This window comes from Herpailurus yagouaroundi, unplaced genomic scaffold (genome assembly GCF_014898765.1).
Source record: "Herpailurus yagouaroundi ecotype Mexico unplaced genomic scaffold, PumYag 139, whole genome shotgun sequence".
Classification (NCBI taxonomy): domain Eukaryota; kingdom Metazoa; phylum Chordata; class Mammalia; order Carnivora; family Felidae; genus Herpailurus; species Herpailurus yagouaroundi.
Genome location: NW_024412394.1, coordinates 83,459,966 through 83,480,937, shown reverse-complemented (window position 1 = coordinate 83,480,937; position 20,972 = coordinate 83,459,966). Strand labels below are relative to the sequence as shown.

General features: G+C 41.3%; 1 protein-coding gene across 3 annotated transcripts in view; it reads right to left on the bottom strand.

Annotated features, from left to right (window-relative positions):
* Nucleotides 1-20,730, bottom strand: part of RSPO3 (R-spondin 3) — an 88,372-nt gene extending 67,642 nt beyond the window's left edge. The window contains exon 1 of one of the 3 annotated variants that reach the window (XM_040474571.1): nucleotides 20,112-20,730. In XM_040474571.1, the coding sequence (XP_040330505.1) occupies nucleotides 20,112-20,208 (97 nt within the window). In that variant the 5' untranslated portion in view covers nucleotides 20,209-20,730. The remainder of the gene's footprint in view (nucleotides 1-20,111) is intronic. The other 2 variants (XM_040474569.1, XM_040474570.1) reach the window with 2 other exon arrangements.
* Nucleotides 20,731-20,972: the final 242 nt, after the last annotated feature.

Here is a 20,972-nt window from a genome sequence, read left to right as displayed (position 1 = left end):
TACAAAAAAGAGATACAACCTGGCTCACTTTGCATCCTATCACCACCAGGCATGTTGGATTGCACACTGTATCATGAGAAGGCACGCTAATCAACTTTTAGAGGGAGCTAATTTCAGAATCCAAATTCATTACTCTATATCTAACAAAAATACTAATTATAGACAGTGAATAGCAAAATGGAAAAGGTCTTTTTTACACTTGATCTTAGCCAAAAGGCCGAGAAGCGATGAAAAGGTCTTTTTTAAAAAAAACATTTCACAGAGTATTACAGTAGCCCCCCCTTATCCACGGTTTTGCTGTCCACTGTTTCAGTTGTCTGTGGAAACCATGTTTTGGGAGCAGGTGATCCTTCTTCTGACACAGAGTCAGAAGGTCAGTAGTAGCCTGATGCTTATGTCATTTGCCTCACTTCATCTCATCACGTAGGCATTTGGTCATCTCACAGCATCACAAGAAGAAGGGGAGTAGAGTACAATAAGACATTTTGAGAGAGAGAGAGAGAGAGAGAGAGAGAGCGAGCACATTTACATAACTTTTATTACAGTATGATGTTCTTATTGTTCTATTATTGTTCTATTATTAGTTGTTATTGTTAATTTCTTGCTGTGCCTAATTCATAAATTAAACTTCATCATAAGTCTGTATGTGTAGGAAAAAACCAGTATATATAGGGTTTAGTACTATTCCTGGTTTCAAGCATCCACTGGGGAGTCTTGATGTGTCCCCTGCAGATAAGGAGGGACAACTGTATATTACAAAGAGTCTCTATTTTTAGTTTCTTTTAGTTTATAAAGACTATTGGGTGAGCCATGGGCTTAGAGTTTTATTTTTAGATTTGAAAGCATTTTTGGTCAGTCTTTAAAATAGCTTATTTAGCAGTCTTTCCCCACAGCATCTCTTTCCCCCTGGATGGGCTCACACATGAGTACTTAAAGGGAAAGAACCTTAATGATCCACCAATTCACCTTGTCAGCCAATAAGAATAATCTAATTTGTGAAAAAGATTTCCCCCAATTTATATGCCATTATTGTGAAATCCAAAGACATCATACTAATAGGAGGAACTTCACAGAAGATAAATGGGGATCATGGCCATGTAGGAAAGGCTGTGGACTTGTTGTAAAACCAAACAAACATGCCCCTATCAGAAATTTGAGATTGAGTTCTGCTCAAATTTACTAGCTTTGTGATACTATACAAATCACTTAACATCTTTTGAGGTTCATCTGTAGAATGAGAATGGTAAAACCCTGCTCTGCCCATTTCACAAGGGTATTGAAAAAATCAAATAAGACAATGTTTATAAGCTGTACAAAATTATATTGATATGTTATAGTTAATAGTCGGCATAAATGATACTCTACCAACTCAGGGCCAGATTTGAATCTAACCATTCCCAAGAAGAGAATAAGAATACATTTGATGAGAAAATTGACAGCTATATTTGATGATAGTATGTGTAATTTGTTTGTTGTTTTAAATTGTGCCCCATCATGCGTCATGTTAGACTAAGGCAACAGGTTATAGTAACTTTTTAGATTTGGATCTCATGGAGTACAGAAATAAAGAGATTGTGAAATAAGTGTTGATCCAGCGAGCAGATAATTCTCTTTGAAATGACCATTAATTATACAAATAAGAATCAGATTGCCAGAAGATCCACAGAACACTTCTTTGGAAGGCCAGCCTTGGAACTCTGTGTGGCATTTTGTGTTACAGAACAGCAAGCCACAGGAGTTGTTTCTACTCCCTGGTCCACTACAAAGTGACTTCAGTCGACTGACTTACTTCTCTGGACTCTCTTTTTCTTCTTAAGTAATATGAGGGGATTATGCTGCATACACTGCTTCCCGAAATCTTCCTACCTATGAAAACATGCTGTATATCAAATCCACATGTGCTCCTTCTCTAGTATTTTCTATTGAAATGGCACCAATCCAGTTGCTAAAGCCAGGAGTCTAGGAACCCCATCTCTACACACTCTTCCCTATGGATTCTATATCCTTAACCAAGACAGCTCATATGTTTCCATTTCCCACCACCTCTACTGCTACCATTTAGCAATTACACTATATATATATATATATATATATATACACACACACACACACACACACACACACATATATACACACAAATATATATATATGCAAATATATATATATTTAAAAAATTTTTTGTTTACATTTGAGAGAGAGACGGAGACAGAGACAGTGTGCGAGCAGGGGAAGGGCAGAGAGAGAGGGAGACACAGAGTATGAAGCAGGCTCCCAGCTCTGAGCTGTCAGCACAGAGCCTCCACGCGGGGCTTGAACTCATGAACCGTGAGATCATGACCTGAACCAAAGTTGGATACTTAACCAACTGAGCCACCCAGGTGCCCCTGGAGTGATCTTTTAAGAACAATAGTTCTGATCTTATCAGGCCCCTGCTTTAAAAACAACTTAAAGCCTTCTCATTGCTCTCCTCAAGCAACCACTGCTGACAACGCAATTTACTCTCTCTCCAGTTCATTTCTTGTCTGAGTAGCCATTTGTGGTACCATCTCAGCTGTAGAGAGAACTCTCCATTTAAAACTTCTCTGGCTTTCTCTTCTTTTTTTTTTTTATTTTATTTATTTATTTATTATTTATTTATTTTTTTCAACGTTTATTTATTTTTGGGACAGAGAGAGACAGAGCATGAACGGGGGAGGGGCAGAGAGAGGGAGACACAGAATCGGAAACAGGCTCCAGGCTCCGAGCCATCAGCCCAGAGCCTGACGCGGGGCTCGAACTCACGGACCGCGAGATTGTGACCTGGCTGAAGTCGGACGCTTAACCGACTGTGCCACCCAGGCGCCCCTCTGGCTTTCTCTTCTTGATGAAAAGCAGAGTGTAACGGGAAAGCTGTGCTTTAAGTCAGAAGATCTGGGTATACTCTTACTTGTACCATTGTTGGCTGTCACTTTGGTCAGTTCCTTAATGGTTTTGAGCCTCAGTTTCTTCACTTATAAAATAAACTATATTGTGAGATTGTTGTGAGGTTTATAAGAGATAATACATATAAAAACACCTGGATATTTACTTTTCTTTACTCAAAAGCTTTCACAAGTTAGCAATAACACACAGAAAAGAATTGGATCATGCTACTTTCAAGGCTCTGAATTCTGGCAACTGACATCTTTAAAGCTATCAATAGATGTTAGGAAAGGTCATCTGCAGACTTACATAAGAAATCCAAATAACACGTTGATATGAGTTTACCAAACTGGTGCTTTAAGCAGATCAGATTACACGTTCCATGTAGTGGTCAAGGGGTTACCATAAAAGGCTTGAAAAATGCCTCTGTGAGATGGACAAAAATGCACTATTTTTAAACATACAATATTTTAATATTTGTTTGCTAAGAGTAATTCCAGTTAGGGAACTAGTGGGAAAGTTCAACTATAGAAATTAGTCAATGTGCTGAAAATGGAAATTTGCTCAGCTAAACTATGCCACTCCATTACAAGCTTTACCTAACAATGCCAACTGCGTTTACAGTACGCATAGCATACTTCCTATGATTGTCACAAATGTCATGCTAAACGATGGCTCTTATTCATTGGTCATAAATTTTCAGACAAGATAATACTGGGAGGCCCAATAAATTCCAGTGTTTTCAGTTGATCTTCCTTCCACCTTCCTGCTTCGTCCTCACTCTTCACATGCTATCTGGTACGCTTATTTCTCAGAGAAAAATCTGAATGTGCGTTGGCTCATTTATGAATGATCTCATTAATTTCCAATTCTGTTTAAACAAGCCTTAAGAAGAAATGCTATACAGCTTGGAAAGAGTGTCTAACAGCTCTGATTTATCTTCAGCTGAATGTTTAATTCGAGTTTTATATTTTCTTTCCTTAACCACTGTGACATGCCACAAAGGCAGGTTGTATGTGTGCTTTGCTCACTTTTGTAATGTCAGAACATCCTAAATGTTCAATAAATGGCTGTTGAATGAATGAATTTATGCTGTTTCAATGAGGACTAAGTTTAATCTCAATTTTTCCTCCTATTTTTTTCCCCAATAGAATTTCTTTTTCACTGGTTAGCTTTAAAAACTTATGGTCTAAAAAACTCCATGAAAGTATGAGGAGAAACTCATGCCTTTGAATTGAAGCCCTAAGTCCATACTGAAATTGTGACAGACAACTATCTACCTAAGGGAACAGCATGCTACAAGAAGGAAAAGGCAGAGTTCTTTGATTTTCCTGTTGGAGGAAATATTTTGCAGTTCACATTACATCTCCTGCTTTCAGATAAGTGAAAGATTATGAGTCTCATTTTATAGTGTGTGCAATGGAATCGTAGACTAAATAAATGTTTTTTTCTAAATTATACAGCAGAATATTATTAGAAAACAATCTACCTGCCCCCTAATCTGGGATTTCTTGAACTATAGTGCAAACTCAAGAAGATCTAGGTCTAAAAATGGCAATTAGAAAGATGTTATTTTTCTGCAATGAAGGTTATGAAGTTTCCATTTCTTCTCCCTTAAATATCTTTTTATTGGGGTGCCTGGGTGGCTCGGTTGGTTGAGCGTCCGACTTCGGCTCAGGTCATGATCTCATGGCTTGTGAGTTCGAGCCCTACATAGGGCTCTGTGCTGACAGCTCAGATCCTGGAGCCTGCTTCAGATTCTGTATCTCCCTCTCTCTCTGCCCCTCCCCCACTCGTGCTGTCTCTCTTTCAAAAATAAACATTTTAAAAAATTTAAAAGTATATATCTTTTTATTAATTTCTCTGCTAAATTTGGATGAATGTAGGATTCAAGTGGCATTCAACTAAAGACTCAGCAGTGAATGATTGTTATTACATGATTGAAGCAAAACAAGGAAAAGTAAAACCCCACTGCAGATATTTTAACATTATTTACATAGCATCTTTTTATTTTACATCTTTTTATTTACATAGCATCATAGTGCTTTTCCACCGGGGAAAAAAAATCCAGGGCTCCTGGGTGACTCAGCCGGTTAAGCGTCCAACTTTGGCTCAGGTCATGATCTCACAGTTCCATTCGTGAGTTTGAGCCCCTTGTTGGGCTCTGTGCTGACAGGTCAGAGCCTGGAGCCTGCTTCAGATTCTGTGTCTTCCTCTCTCTCTGCCCCTCCCTCTCTCACACTCTGTCTCTCTTTCCCTCAAAATAAATAAACATTAAATAAGCATTTAAAAAAATCCTACTCCTATAAAGAAGGCAAACTGTGTATATTAATGAGAAATCTTAGATAGTGATACCAGTGAAGGAAATGAATTAAAATTAAAGGTTTTTAGATTATAGTGGAGGCCTTAAATCATCAAAGGCAAGAGGAACAATAACTAGTCTACAGGATGTATACCTTTTCTAGTCAAGTATGATAGTAATCATCAATAGTGTAGAATTAGTTTTAAATTCAGTCAGTGAAGGCTATGATGCTTTAAATTACTTAGCTGTGTTATCCCTTAGCACATAATAAATACTTCCAAATGCCATGCAAACAGGAAGGCACAGAAGTGGAACATGAGTGTCCTTCTACCCCCTGAGGTAGGGTACCACCCTATTTTAACAAGTGGTATTTGTATAAGCACTAGAGCCCAGCTGTTATCCCTTCTAATAATCTTTAACAATATATAAACCAGAACTTATATCAGATAGGATCTCAGATCTATTATTACTTTGTTTTGGAGGGAAAGGGAGAAATAGCTAAGAACTGCATTTGAACCTGCTGATAAAGAGATCTGTAATTACCGCCCCCCCATCTTTTATAAACCATTAAAACACCAGTAGCAAATTTTTATTATTTTCAATTTAAATTAACTCATTTCTCCTACATTCTGTGCAAATTAAACCATGTCTCTACAACAGCAACTTAAGACAATATTTTTCAGTTCACATTACATACAGTTACATGTAATTCCTGTCTTGATTCTTTTTCCCTTAGTCTTTTCCAGTGTATTGGAATCTGTGCATCAGATAGCATAAGGCCTGCTGTTGCAAACATTAATAAGATCTATCATTTAGGAGCAGTTACTTACACTTTGTTTAATCTCTAATGGAAAGGATTTCTCTAAATATTTACACCAGAACAGTTGTCAGAATGAATCCTGCAAAATTGCTGGCATACTCCCAGAAGCAGGGAACTGGTAGGGGGAGGGGAGATTCCTGGTCTCTGGTCGTATAATTTTAAGCAGCCCTAGAATTTCAGGGAGCTGCTTGATAGAATATGAAGGGTTTGTATTAACAAAAAGGTACTTCAGTGTGCAGACCAATTCAAGTAAAGTATCTCAACAGCCACTTTCATTTATTGCTCTTGTAAAAATGACTCTCCATTTGCTTCAGGTTTAAAGTAAAGGGATTATTTAGGTTTCAGAGACCCAGTAAATGAATTGTATACGAGAAGAGAAACTTGTACAAGAAGTGAGAAGAAGCACCAGACTTATTCTGTGCACTAGTTCCCAATGGGCTTAATACATAGAAATGACTTGTTGGTTCCATGAATTGCTGAGTGTGAGTTAGCATGCAAGAGTTAGACAGGAGAGAACTGAAATCTGCCAAGATAAATGCAGCAGTGTTTTATAAATTAACTCGGCTGTCTGTGTGTTTGTTTTTTCTTTGGAAGATTCTAAAATTAAGACTGTTCAACTCATCTTCGTAGTGGTTTAGAATCTTGAGAGTGTTTGAGGAAGTGATTTGGGGCTAGGGTAGGGTAGAGAAAATATCCCACGTTGGAAAATCCTGCCAATTTTCATTTAAAATGTGTTCTTACCTGAAGAACAATAGTACTTTTGCCCCTCAGCCTATTAATTTAGTAATTTGGTTAAAAATTATTACATAAAGGTTTCTGGGCTTGTACATTCTCCATTTATAGTATGGATAATATATTAAGTTCAGAGGCAGTTTTTAATGAATTTCTGGAATTTCAGTGAGATGTGCACATGGATGCTGAAAATGGCAGTGGTAGCCTGAAATGGTTGGGAATTTCTTTTCCTGGAACTGTCCTTTGATTTATCAGAAATTAAACTTTGACGTATGGGCTCATAATGCTCACAAGTCTGAAAACAGATATGAATCAGGGCTGGGCCCTGGAACCTCAGTTCAGTAGTGGGTAGAATGGCACATGCTATTGATTATTGATACCAGGGCCAAGTATGCATCGACAAGATCCTGTAAGTCTAACTGGCTTCCTAGGAAATCCCACTGATCTCTGTTAAAAGCTTGGGTCTACATCAAGCCCTGGATAGAACTGGAAAGCTGGGTGGATGTCTCAGAAATATGCTATAGGAAAGAGAGACTGCCTCCTCTTTATGGAAGAGGCTAAGAGATACCTCAAGAGTTATTCTGAGGATGGCATGAAGTGAGTGGGTGAATAGAGGTCAGGGTGGCTAAAGATGCCACCTGTGGGGTTTCTTGTTACCAAATAGTAATGAAGGCCCTTTTGGACTTAGGTCAACAAATTGGTCATAAATTAGAAAGACAAGACTGAATTTTGTAAGAAACAAATATTCAGCAGCTCAGTATGTGCTCATATAGCTTGTGGCCAAGCAGCATTTGTCTCTATCTTTTGTATTTCATGGCAGAAATGACATGCCATCCAAAGGTAGTGACACAAGTAAATAGAGGTCACAGTTCTGCTGCTAAATTTCCAAAAATTAAATTTTTATATTCTTAGATTATCTCATAGTCAAATTCAAGACCAAAGAAAATCAAATATACAGTGCTACCAAATTGGTAATATCATATTGTCTAGAGGTCATTGTATCTCTTCAAGGTGCACAGTGCATGAGGCCAAGGTTTATTTGCCAAATGTTACCTGGACATTGCCACTTGCCAGAGAATGCTGGCCAGAAAAAGAATCTGACTGCCTGCCTCTCTACGGATTTAAAGTAAGCAATATCTCCCAGCCACATGTTTAAACAAAAAGAGCTAGTGATCCAAAGTCACAGAAGTATTGAAATAATCTGAAATTATTCTGAATCATAAAAGAATGTGAAACTTCCCCCCATTTAAGGACAGTGAACAGTGGGAACTCTGTGTCTTTGTACAATTAAAGATCCATCACATAGAGTGACAGAGTATCCTTTTTGGATATTTGAGGCAATTGCCAATAATTTCAAAGGTGAACTTTCACTTAGGTTATTAAGCACAGATATATTTGTGTTACGTGAATATTTTCCTACAGAAATGTTTAGCAGTCTTCTAACTTCTAACATATTACAAGTTTAAAATCAGAGCACCACTTATTGATAACTTCTCCTTAGCTACTATGGCATCATGTTTCTAAGTGGTATTCTTTTCAGTACAAGAAATTGTAAGTGTACTCTTGGCCCTTTCCTAGCTCTGGAGGTTTTAGAACCCCTGTCCTGGAAATGTACTATGATTTTCTTATTTCCAAATGTTACTTCAGTAATATTATATCTAACTTGAACTTAGGATGTCTACAAGGATCTCTTCCCTTCCCATCCTACTCAGACACCTCTTCTACAAAGCCTCAGAGTAAGCTTTTTAGGTTCTTCTCATCTACCGAGGACGGGAAGGAGAGTACTTGCAGAGCAGCACGAGCTCCTTGTGTGTGCAAATGCACCCCTGCAGGCAGACAAAGTAGTTGTCAAGTTGATGGTGACATGAACTGTGGTGTATACCGTGTATGCCAGTGGCACAGTTTCATCTCTTGCATGCTTAGGGTGAATAATCTATTGAAGAAAAAAAAGGGGTGGAAAAGCACTGTTTTCTGGTGGATTTCCTGCTCTCTGTAACTCATGATTGCTCCCAATCCTTAGGGACAAGTAACTAGGTCTGGCCACAGAGCAATGGCTCGAGTGTGCTGTGATGACCCTCCTCCCAAGAAGCCTGGCTTTCCTCAGTCTAATTACTTTTGGCAATTGTGGTTATTGGGATTTGGCCTGGTGACTCACTAGAACCCAAATTCTTCCAAGGAGCCCCCTTAACAAGCCGAATTAAGTCTGACAGGAAGCCCAGACTTCCACTTCACTTTTACGTGGAGATTTCCCTGGTTTATGACAAGGTTTGAAAATCCTTCATTGACTGGAAAAGAATAATAGATGAGATGTAATGAAGATAACCACCCACAGAAGAGCACATTAGGACAGAAGTAAAAAGCAGTAAGTTCATAAGTAAACAACCTACCACAAAACTTAACCCATTAACATGGAGTTAAAGTATGCTATTTATAGTAATTTTACTCACCAACAGTAGTCAATCTAAAGTTAGTCAGCAATTGTTGAAACTATAAAAGAAAGGAATGTTTATTTCTTTTAGGCAGTTTTCTAACCATTACGTGTGTTCTAAAAACAAAAAGGGCTCGAGGGCACATTACCAATCACTTGGTAAGACATGAAAACAGTTGTTTATTATTAAGAAGCTTTGAAAAAAAATTTTGGTATGGCTGATACCCCATCTTCTATCCATTTACTGCCTCACTCACCCACGGAGGAGTTCAGCAGCAAGCAGGCTCTCCTCTGGGTGCACGTCGCCCAGCAGCAATGTTCTTGCCCTGTGAAGTCAGTGTTAAACACACTACCGTGTCCTACTGTGTGCACTTTGCTCTCTTTTCTTAGACTCTTCAGCTGAAACAATTCTCTGTCAGTCTGGTGTGTTCTGGTCAGTGCCACAGGTTTAATTAACAATACTCTATTGATGAACAATATGGGGCTATCAGACTACTTGTATATCTTAAACTACTACCTGCTCAGAGGACATATATCTCATCTCTTGTCATGCCTCACACAAGTGCATTTTTTCTGTCTGACACCCATGAAACTGGCATTGTTTTTAACAGCTGCTTGGCTGTAATAGTTATTCTTGTTTTTAAATGTTTACTTATTTATTTTTGAGAGAGAGAGCCTGAGAGTGGGGAAGGGGCAGAGAGAGAGAGAGAGAGAGAGAGAGAGAGAGAGAGAGAGAGAGAGAGAGAGAGAGAGAATATATCCCAAGCAGACTCTGCAGGGTCAGCACAGAGACCGACTCAGGGCTCGAACCCACGAACCATGAGATCATGAGCTGAGCCATGATCAAGAGTCGGGAAGCTTAACCAACCTAAGCCACCCAGGTGCCCCTGTAATAGTTACTCTTGAATTAAGGGTTCAACAGTAGTTCTCAGTCTTGGGTGCAAATTAGAATCACCAGGGCTACTTTTGAAAATACAGATGTCCAGGCCCATCCCCAGAGATTGTTTCATTTGGCCCAGGGTGGAGTCTGGCATTAGCTTTTTGTTTTGTTTGTTTTGTTTTAAAGATTCCCCAGGTGATTCTAATTTGAAATCAGGGTTGAAAATCACTGTACCAAGGCCCATAAAGCAAGAATTTGGAGTGGAGGTTACTGTTAATACTCATGGTAAAAGTAATGTAACTAGCAGATTTTATGAAACACCGTAAAGATAACTTTTCTGGAAAACAAAAACTAGCCAGTGAAATACTATTGTGCTTGTAAATTACATAAAAGGTTTTTGATATTTAACTGCAAAATTATAGACTTTCCCACATCCTCATGCCTAAGTTAATCTTCTCCTGGATATGCACACGGTACATGAGAAGAATAATCTCAAAGTATTTCATATAAGATGTGCTACTCTATTGCTTCTAATGAAAAAATCAACAACTTTTTATTTTTAAAAACCATCAGTAGGGCAAATTTAAGGAAAGGGAGCAAAGGGGTAGAAATAAAGAAAGAGAAGTGGGAGAAAGTACTAAAACACCAGAAATGACCTCTATAGTAAATGTTGGGGAAGCAGCTGTGGTTTATTAAAGGAGGAAGAAGAAAAAAATGAGCAAAGAGAGAGTAAGGGAAAGAAAAGGTGAGCTGAGGTTTGAGAAAATACACCTATTACCGCCCAAGTAATAATCCCAGGAGTCGAGGAGATGTGAAGAAATCAGGGAAGGACATGGGCTTTGGAGCCAAACCTGGGCTGAAATCCCAGGTCCACCACATTTTTGTTGAGTGCTGTTAGGCAACTAACATGAGACTATTGGCACCTTCCTTACAGGGTAAGTGTGAACACTAAATGAGATAACATTTGCAAAAACATCAAGTACAGGATCTGGCACTCACGGGTGATTAAAACATGGCAGCTATTTTTTTTTTTAAGTTTATTTATTTTGAGACAGAGAGAGAGAGAGAGCGAGCTGTGGAGGGGCAGAAAGAGAGGAAGAGAATGACAATCTTAAGCAGGCTCCACACTGTCACCACAGATCCCGATGCAGGGCTCCAACCCATGAACCATGAGATCATGACCTGAGCCAATGTCAAGAGCCGAAAGCTTCACCAACTGAACCACTCAGGTGCCCCAAAACATGGCAGCTATGTAGATAATAATCAGTATCTCAACACTCATGTTAATAAGTATAAATGTATAGTAAAATAAAAAATATATGAATATAACAGTGGTCTGAGGACTACGAAACTATAGTTTGCCACAAGGCATTTACACTCACTTTGGTGTGACATTTTTGTCTCTTTTGTATCAGTAAAATGTGACCAATACGCCTTTCCTTCTGTGAAAGCCTTTATCAAGATGACTGTGTTCATACCTGTGACGTCCCTTTGAATCAGCAAAGAACATAACAATGAGAAAATAGCTGCTCTTTTTCTTACCAACTTATCAAGCATATGTTAAAAAAACAGTGTTCTAAAATAAGCATCTCACAAATTCTGTTATTTTATATTGTGTGGTGGTGGTTTGTATTATGTGGTTATAAAATGGGGGCTGCTTTACCACTTGCTTTCAGGAATGTGCTTTGTATTGGGGTATAATTATAAATATGCTTACCAGCTAGTTTTCTGAGGACAGTTTTTAGGAGTGAATATAGTGCACTGCATTATTGTGTATTCATTTTAGAAAGATGTTTTAACATAACTTAATTGAATCCTATGCCCAAGCCAAGTGCTCAGAAGAGAACTAGAAGAACAGACACACTGGAAAACACTACCTGTTTCTGATACAGAAGGTCAAAATTGAATAGGAGGAGAAAGAGGGTGGGGTCCTAGCTGTTACTAGGGCTGGGTAACTACACAGAAGAGATGTTGCAGAGGGAATCCACACACTGTCCAGAGGGACTCGGCTCCTTTAAGTTCCGCCCTATCCTCAGAACCACTGATTATAAGAGAGCACAATTTGGAGAGAAATCTGCTTGAAAGGAGAAGGCCACTGTTATGAGGAGATGCTGTTATGAGGAGATCCCAATGGAATGATTTTTTAAAAAGCATTTTTTACACCTTATGGGAACATATCTTTCATTATCATAAAGTTTCTTAAGTCTCCTGTGATCTGTGGCTAGGTAAGACAGTTCCACAGGTGATAAGATTTCCAAGTATGATGTCCAGTTGCATGATTTGGCAACTTAAAATTGCAGTTCAGGGGCACCAGGGTGGCTCAGTCGGTGGAGCATCTGACTCTTGATTTCGGCTCAGGTCATGATCCCAGGGTTGTGGGATTTAGTCCCAAGTCTAGCTTCACGCTGAATATGGAACCTGCTTAAGATTCTCCCTCTGCCCCTCTCCCTAACTTGTGTTCTCTTTCTAAAATAATTTTTAAAAATGCAGCTCAGTGACCATTCTCTTATAAAAATGAGAAGCTGCAGTTAAGAATGATATATTAGATTCTTTAAAATACAGAAAGTACCTTAATCTTATTTTGATTCTACCAATAAGAGTGAGTCTCAGTGTCAGCTATGCAAACCCTTTTAATAATAAATACGGCACCACTAGACTTTATTTCATGCATTCAACTATCTCCTTTATGTGACTGCAAAATACTTATCTTCAGCCCTGACACTCTGAAACTTTGATTCTGAGCTACTAGATGCTCTATTGGCCCTCAAACAAAACATAGCTCAAAAGAAAAATAAGTTTCCTACTCAGTCTGCTTCTCTCACTTTCCCATCTTTTTGTTCATCTCCATTACTTTTCCATTCACCCAATTCTGAGTCCTTATACTACAAAGTTTACCGCCAAATGTGTCCATGTCTTTTCCCTTCATATCCAATTAGTTGCCAAGACCTATACATTCGATCAATAGAAAATATGTGCTGTATACACACCCTTGCTCAATCAGTCACTATCATAACACAGGGCCTTATTATCTTAAACCTGGGCCACTGTAATTGCTTCTTCCATTCCAGCACAGGCCACTTCTGAAAGCCTGCCATGGTAGGGGAGCTCTGCAGGATCTCTCTAGCGCATTCCAAACCAGCTCCCCAGGCACCCCAAGACTCAAGGACAAGATAGGCCTGCTGAAGACTGAGTATGCTGACTGGTGCTATGGCTACAGTTTTGGGGCACTAGAAATTGTGAAGAATGAAATATCATAATTAATTCAGTCTGTACTTTGATAAGGTACTTACAAATTAATTTTTATATGCATTTGCTTATAATAAATGAATACTTATAGTTGTTTGCATTCTCAATCTTCATCCACTAAACTTAGTTGAAAAGGACAACTAAGTTTAGAAGAACTGTTTAACTCCCTAGCCATGATTTACGTTCTCAAGCCAAAAGATGATAAGTTGAAGAGACTGTAGGAATCACTTACAAATTTTCAATCAACCACCCTATTTCACAGATGAGGACTTACAACCTAGTGTGGTAAAGGGACTTGCCTGGGTCATCCAAATATTAGTAGCTATGCTGGATCTAGAACCCAGTTCTTCTACTTCCCAGTCTACTTTTCTCCACCACACCCTGGGGATTCTCCCTCATTGGCATCTTAAAAAAAATTTTTTTTAACGTTTTTTTATTCCTGAGAGAGAAGGAGGCAAAGCATGAGTGGGGTAGGGGCAGAGAGTGAGGGAGACACAGACTCTGAAGCAGGCTCCACACGGGGCTCGAACTCACAAACTGCGAGATCATGACCTGAGCCGAAGCCAGAGGCTCAACTGACTGAGCCACCCAGGCGCCCCTCCCTCATTTGCATCTTAGGTCCCAGTCTCTACCATGAATTTATGATGCTTGCTATTCATCAAATTCTTAAATGTCAGATGGACTGCCAATCAGGTAGTGTTTCGAAGACTGGACTAGATTTTTGCATAAGGCATAACGACAGCTAAAAGCTATTAAATACATATTTAACTGGGCAATCATATTCTGTCGTACCACTGAATTTTCTCTATAAAACTTCCAGAAGAATTTTAGTGACAGCAGATGGCAACTAGATCCTTTGCCAAGATAACAAAGAAAGTAGAAATGTTCTTATAAGAGGCACCTGTAACTGTATTTTTAAAATGAATTTTTGAAATTATTCAAACTTTTCAAATGTGAAAATGTAGGTATTTTGCTCAAAAGTTTCATATTGTTGCAAAGTCTTTGGAGCAGAAAATGGGATTTCATGGTACTCAATGGCACTTGGACATTAAACATTCTCAGCACCCCCGCAATCCTTGAGAATGGAACATTCCATTCTTTTTGGTATTGCTGGATCAGTACTTTAAGCAGAATGCTAGTATATTCCTGAATGGAAATATCTGATGGGTGGGATTAAATAAATAGAAAAAATGGGCAGTAAATTTTACAGATGTACATTTCACACTTCATGTTTTGCAAAGCATTTCAAACTTACTAGGTTGTCCAACAGATGGTAAATTTAAGATAATCCAATCATTTTAAACCTGAAGAAAAAAATCCACAATTAAGAAAGCAATCCACATTTTCCCTCAAAATCAAAAAGCAAGCTAAAAAAGTCTATATAATTTATGATGCAACACTTTTCAAATGATCATTCTCAAAAGCATGCCAATGTAAAATGCACTGTTCAGAGAAGAAATAGCTCTAACCAAGTAAAACATGTAATTTCAACACACTGTCTTGCATGATCCTTACCATGCTCTCAGAACTGAATGATGTTTTCCTAATGGTAACCAAAGTTGAATCTTACATTTCATGAAATATAATACCCACTCTGATGGCATTTCAAGAATTCACTACTTGGAAAAGGATTTTTGGGAGGTGGGATGAGTGGACAGTGGGAAAACAGGAAGAAGGTTAGGACAACATCCAAAATGAAACATTTAGGTGGAGCTAAAGCAGGAAAAGATGATTTAAGAAATAACAATATGTAGAATAGTTTTATTTTTTGACACCTCATTCTTACAATTTCAGAGGGACCATTTGGTCTTTAATTCCATTTAAGGTTCTGACAACTGTACACAGTATATACATAGAATTTAAAAGAATGACTGCATTAAAATATTAATGGGAAAATATTTTTAGATATTTAGTAGCAATCTAGAGATCTCTGTCCAGATTGAAATAGTCTAAAATGATCAAATGACTAATAAATTTGTTTTGCAGTATCGTGGCATGTATGGTTTCCCCGTAATAACTTGAAAATCAAATGTAAGTACATGTTTTAATTTCCATTCATTGCTTTCTGGAGACCTAATTTGTAGAATATTAAATTATGTGTAAAATATTTAGTGGAGAAATGATCTAGCAAAATTTTTCTACTTATAAGTTGGAATACTGTTCATATTTCATGCTTAGAGGAACAATGAAATGATATTAAGTCAATTTCACACTCATTCTTACATTCTTAATTACTTTTCATGGAATAGCTCGGGATTAAAAACACAATATTTAAAAATTAATCATTCTTAATGTTCTAAGTAAAATCCTTCTATTAAAGTAATAAACAAGGAATTAAAATAGTTAACAAAAAGATATTTTAAGAAATAACTCTGATAGTATAATAGTGACTATATCAGAATTTACAAAAATAAATGTCTTTTGAGTGTCTTTAGATACTGCCATTACTGCCTACGAGTTTAAATTTGTTGCTTTGATTCATAGATATCACATGATAGGTTGCAGAATATATTTTCTCCAGCAAATTTTACTCATGTCTCCCATCTATTAAACAATGTTTCTCTCAAAAACAAAGTAGACTGGTAACAAAGGGTAGACAGATAGGAAAACGCATCATAGCCAATATCCAAAACATGTTTCCATTCAAAACTAATACTACAAATGCAAAGTAGAATGAAATATTTTTTCTATCCTATAAGTTATTTACTAGAATTAGCAGTGTAATTACCAAGAGTGTATCAGAATCCCAAAGAATGGCTCCACATCCAAAACAATGTCATGAGCAATGGCCAGAGTATTCTAATAAGATGGCTTTTATTTTTTTACCATTAAAATTATTTGTCCTGTATTCTTACTCCTTTATTTCAGATATATTTATGAAATATTTTTAGAAGTTTCGCAGATTGTGCAATGGAAGCTTTGTAATTATTATGCACGCAATGGCTTTTCACAACTTGTGTGTACCCAGAATCCAGACAATTAAAATCCAATTAATAGATGTATACTACAAAGGCATATGATGTTTCTAACAATAATCTTCTGGAATAATATGATCCTACAATGTCTTCTAAATAACCAAATAATGTTATTATATTTAGCATGCTTCACTATTAGTATACGTTATTACTGTTATTACTAAATAATTAATTTTTTGACGTTGGTTGCTAATGTAAGTATCAGTCCAAAAATCTCCAGTCAACCAGAACAGCTTATTCCTCAGACAAAGTGGATAAATGATGGTCTGGAGACCATCAGATTTATTACTTGAAATAACTGACATTTTCTCTCTGACATGGATCAGCAGGTAGTGTAACTAGCAGGAGACAAATTCTACCTACTAGTTGTATGGCTTTGTATAAGTTACTTAGTCTGTTTTTCAGATTCTTTCTCTGTAAAATGGGAATATTAATGCCCGCACTTCACATTACCACTTAGGGGTCTGAATGAATAATTCAAGTGAAAGTTTAATGTGCCAGTAAGGTATTGTGGTTATTACCATTATGGTAGATATGACCTTTAATTTTATTAGCATATAATCTGAAACTCAGAAGCTGACTGTACTAACTTGCAAAGGCTGAGCTGGAAATGAGTTAAGAACTGGATTTGGGTTCTTGATTTAGCACTGTACTTAAAGCCAAGCCTTGCCTCTGAAAACATTGCTGGTTGGGAGTTTTAAGTAAGAGTTGCATTTCATTCTTATCTTAAATAAATTAAAGTTAGTCATCTCTAGAAGCTGTATATGAATCCAAATAGATAAAAAAAAAAGGTTATTGTGTATCTGTTGCACTCATAACTCCACATATATTTTTAAAGTACACAATTCATGTTTAAAGATCAATAGTTTTCACAAAGTACAGACAAATGGTACAGCAGTTGTGTCAGGAAAACAGGAGAATACTAATGTGACTTCATCTGCTACATCTGAGGATTAACCATGGTCCCTTACACTTCACAATACTTAACACTGCAAACAAATGTCGTGTTTTTTTTGGCAAGAAACTTTTCTACTAAAACATTCAAGAGATCACTTAAAAAACTTTGAAAAAAACAGCCCTTACACCTTAATTTTCTATCTCTTGTATCCTTAGTTAAGATTTTAAAAGTGTAGAAAAGTGAAGCTATTTAACTACAGGCCAAAAAGGATACTCTTAAATGTTCACATTAGCTGTCTCTTAGGAAAAATAGTAAGGACCGCTTTTTTATTTTTTTCCTAAAATACCTTTGACTACACCTTATCTTTCATAAAAGTTTTTCCCCTAGACCGTAATTGAAGAAAAAAGTTTTACACATTTCCTTCCCAAATTTCCAAAGAAACGAGTATATGTACACGCAATTTGGCCTTGAGTTTCAATGGACATTTAACAAAGATCTCTCCTTACCCTCCACTCCTTCCAGATTCTCCAAAAAATCATACTGCACCTGCCAGGAGCCTCGTCTGTCTCCTCAGAGGACGCAAGGGGTCGCCCCTCTCCCAGCGTTGCACCAGCAAACCCAGCCGCCAAGGCCGACTCCAGGGCTAAGAAGCAAGGAGCGTCCCTTGTTATGGGAGCTCTCTCCCAGCACCACTCCCACAGAATAATTGGAATTTCAACCCAATGCCACCCACTCCTTCTCTCATCCCCGCTACACAACCAGAGGGCGCCTCTGACTTGGCCTTGAGATGGTTAAGGCAAGTCGGAAAGCAGTTCCCCCTTTGACTCTGTGATTTCTTCCTAGTATGAGCCTAGAGGTGCGTCATCCCTTGCTCTCCGCAGCTTTGGGGCTGCATCACAGGGCAGCTTCCCGCACACTTGTCCTCGGGGGGCAGGCGGGAGGGTCAGCTGGGAGATGTAGGAACGAATGGATGGCCAGTTTTTTCCTCCTGTGTCTTCCTTCATTAACAGGGGTCCTTAAACAGCAATCAGAGGCACCTCTGCACTGACGCTCGGGACCCTGTCCCGCCCCAGAATTTGTGCAGCTCCTGCCCCTGGGGTCCGTGGTGGGGTGATGGAAGTAGTGGGTAAGAGCAGTGTAAAGCAAGAGGCTGCCTTTAGGCCCGGTATCCGTCTCCCAACCGACCAGAGACGAGATTGCCCCATCCCGAGGAGGAAAGGAGGCAGGGACCACCAGGGCGCAAGGGCAAGGCTCGAGCCCCAGGCCGTTCCTTCTGTGAGGCGGCCGCACGTCTTGACTGAAAGGGTGGATGGAGGAGTTACGAAGAACACAAACCATTCAGAGGCCAAGAATAATAAATCGGGTGCCCTGACATGTTTAGCTTGGGCCCTCCTGCCCCTTGCTACGCGATCTCAGAGGCGGGTGAGACCGAGCCGGATCCCCTGGCGCTTGGGCCCAGCTACGTTTTTTAAAGGCAATTTTCAGGTGAATCAGACCTTGTCTGCCCGAGGCGAGTGGCACAAAGGGAGCTTTCAGGGGACCCTCACGTCCAGGGGCAGGGCAGAGACAGCGCAGAGAAGCGATTACTAAATCTCCACCTCACACAAGCCTGTGCTGTGTCCTCTGCGCTGCGCCCGCGCCAGCCGCGAGAGGCTTCGCGGGTCGGCGCTCCGAGAAGGGTCCGCGCGCCTGACGCGTCGCCGCCAAGCGTCACTGGCTCCCCCGCGGCGGAGGTCCGAGGGGCCACCGCAGTTGCGCCGCTCTCTGCCCCCGGCGAGCTCCGGGAAGGTTTCTCCCTCCCTGACCCTACCAGCGTCCCCCACGCTGGAGCCAGGGTCGCCCCCGGCCCTGCTATTTGCGAACAGACTCCCCATGGGGGCACAGACGCCAGCGCACCGGGCTACCCGGGCGCAGGGAGACGTGCCATTCTCGCGCCTGTCTCCTAGTTTCTGGAAGACGCCACCTTTCAGACAGACCAGCCCGTGTTGAGGGTGCCCTGGGGGTACCTGTTTAATTCAAGCCAGGGCACTGTTTTAAGACGCCTTCACAAGCTAACCGTCCAAGGAACAGGAGTCAGGATAAGGGGCAGCTAGGAGGAGAGCCTAAGTCTTTGGGGGGAACCCCACCCTCACTGGCCCCGTCTGCCCCAGGGGACCCTTGAAAGAGCCTGAGACGGTAAAAGCGCTCACGCGTGACGGGCAAGATCGTAACTGGAAACGCTGCACCTCTGGCTCCCAGCGGCGGGTTCCGCAGTGCCTACTCACCCCCCACCCCCCACCCCGCCGGCGGAGTGGAATCGCGAATGGCTCAGCAAGCGCGCAGACACGCGAACCCCGAGCGTCCCGCGTGCCTTTCTGGTCTCTCCGTGCGCGGTTGCGCGTAGCGGCCGCGCAGGCGCTTGCTCGCTGGCTCCCAGGCCGGCCCCGCGAGCTCTTCGCAACCCGAGCTAGTTCTCCCTGTCCGAGGCGGCGGCGTGAGGTGAGCGAGCGCCGCGGCCGCGCCTCCCCCGGCGCTTATTCAGTGGCCAGGGGCAACTCGCGGGTCGGGCGTCTGGGATGCTTGGGGCTTCGGGCCCCCGCCCGAGTCACGGAAGGAAAGCACAAATACCTAGAGCTAGTCTAACGAAAGACAGAACTTTTCCGCGAACTTGAAGTCACGAGGGGGCGGGAGCCACGTTAGCGCCCCGTCCGCCCGCTTTGGCACCCGCGAGGATGCGGAGGAAGACAGGGGCGCGTAGCGAGAAAGCGTGAGAGACGCCGTCAATACCGGAGCCTGGACTACCGCCTTCTCCCGGAGGCGTGGGGTGCTGGGCGGGAGGACCGCTGCAGCTGGGAGCTGACTCTGGACAGGCTCGGAGACCCGACAGGTGAAAGCAGCGGGAGGGAGCAAACGCGTAAAAAACAACAAAAACAAAAAACACTGCACTTACTTCTTCGCTGCCGCCTTCCCCGGGAGGCGTTCTGGCTGCCGATGTATTCCATAAAGTTCAAAATGATAAAAAACCAAGAAATCAGTCGCAAGTGCATAGTAACCCAGTAATGTTTCCCTTCCTTTTCTCCTTTTTCTTCCGTTAATTAAATGTTTTAGAAATATAGGGAGGTGTTGGGCGTACAGAGAGGGAGAACGCAAGCAGCGGACAACTTCTCCCCGCAGATCCGATAGGCGTGCTGGGATGGCAAACGAAGCGGGTCGGGTGCAGGGACACCAACTATTGTACTTTCAAATTGTCCGAGCCCTGGACCCCGGCGGCTCCGCAACGGTGGCTGTCAACACCGCGAGCGAAGGTTCCACGAGCAGCGAGCGGCCTCGCCGGGACGGCCGCAGGTAGCATGGTGAGCGGCGGCGGCGGGTGGGATCCGGGCGGGCGGGGGGCGGCGGCGGCGGCCCACTGGGCTCAGAGGTTGCGGTGGCTGCGGCGGCAACGGCGGGGGCCCGGGGATCCTAGGGGAGCGGGCGCCGTCGGCACCGCGGCCATGGCCAAGGGGCGGCGGAGAGACCCCGAGCTGCTTCTGCTGTTCGCGAGTAGGAGCCGCTCCAGTGGTGGAAGGAGGGAGGGAGGGAAGGACGGGACGAGGGAGGGGGAAGAGGGGGATGGCTGCGGGGGGCGGGGGGAGCTCGGGGGCGGGGAAGGAAACTGCTGGAGCAACAACCCTGAGCGACCTCAATAACTTTCAATTTCAAGAGGGAAAGAGGGAGCTGGAAAAGTACAGGCGTTGCGATTTGGCAGAGGGACGGGAAGAGGCGCCTAAGGGGTCCCGGGTCTGCGACGGAGCATCTCTGGACACTGCAA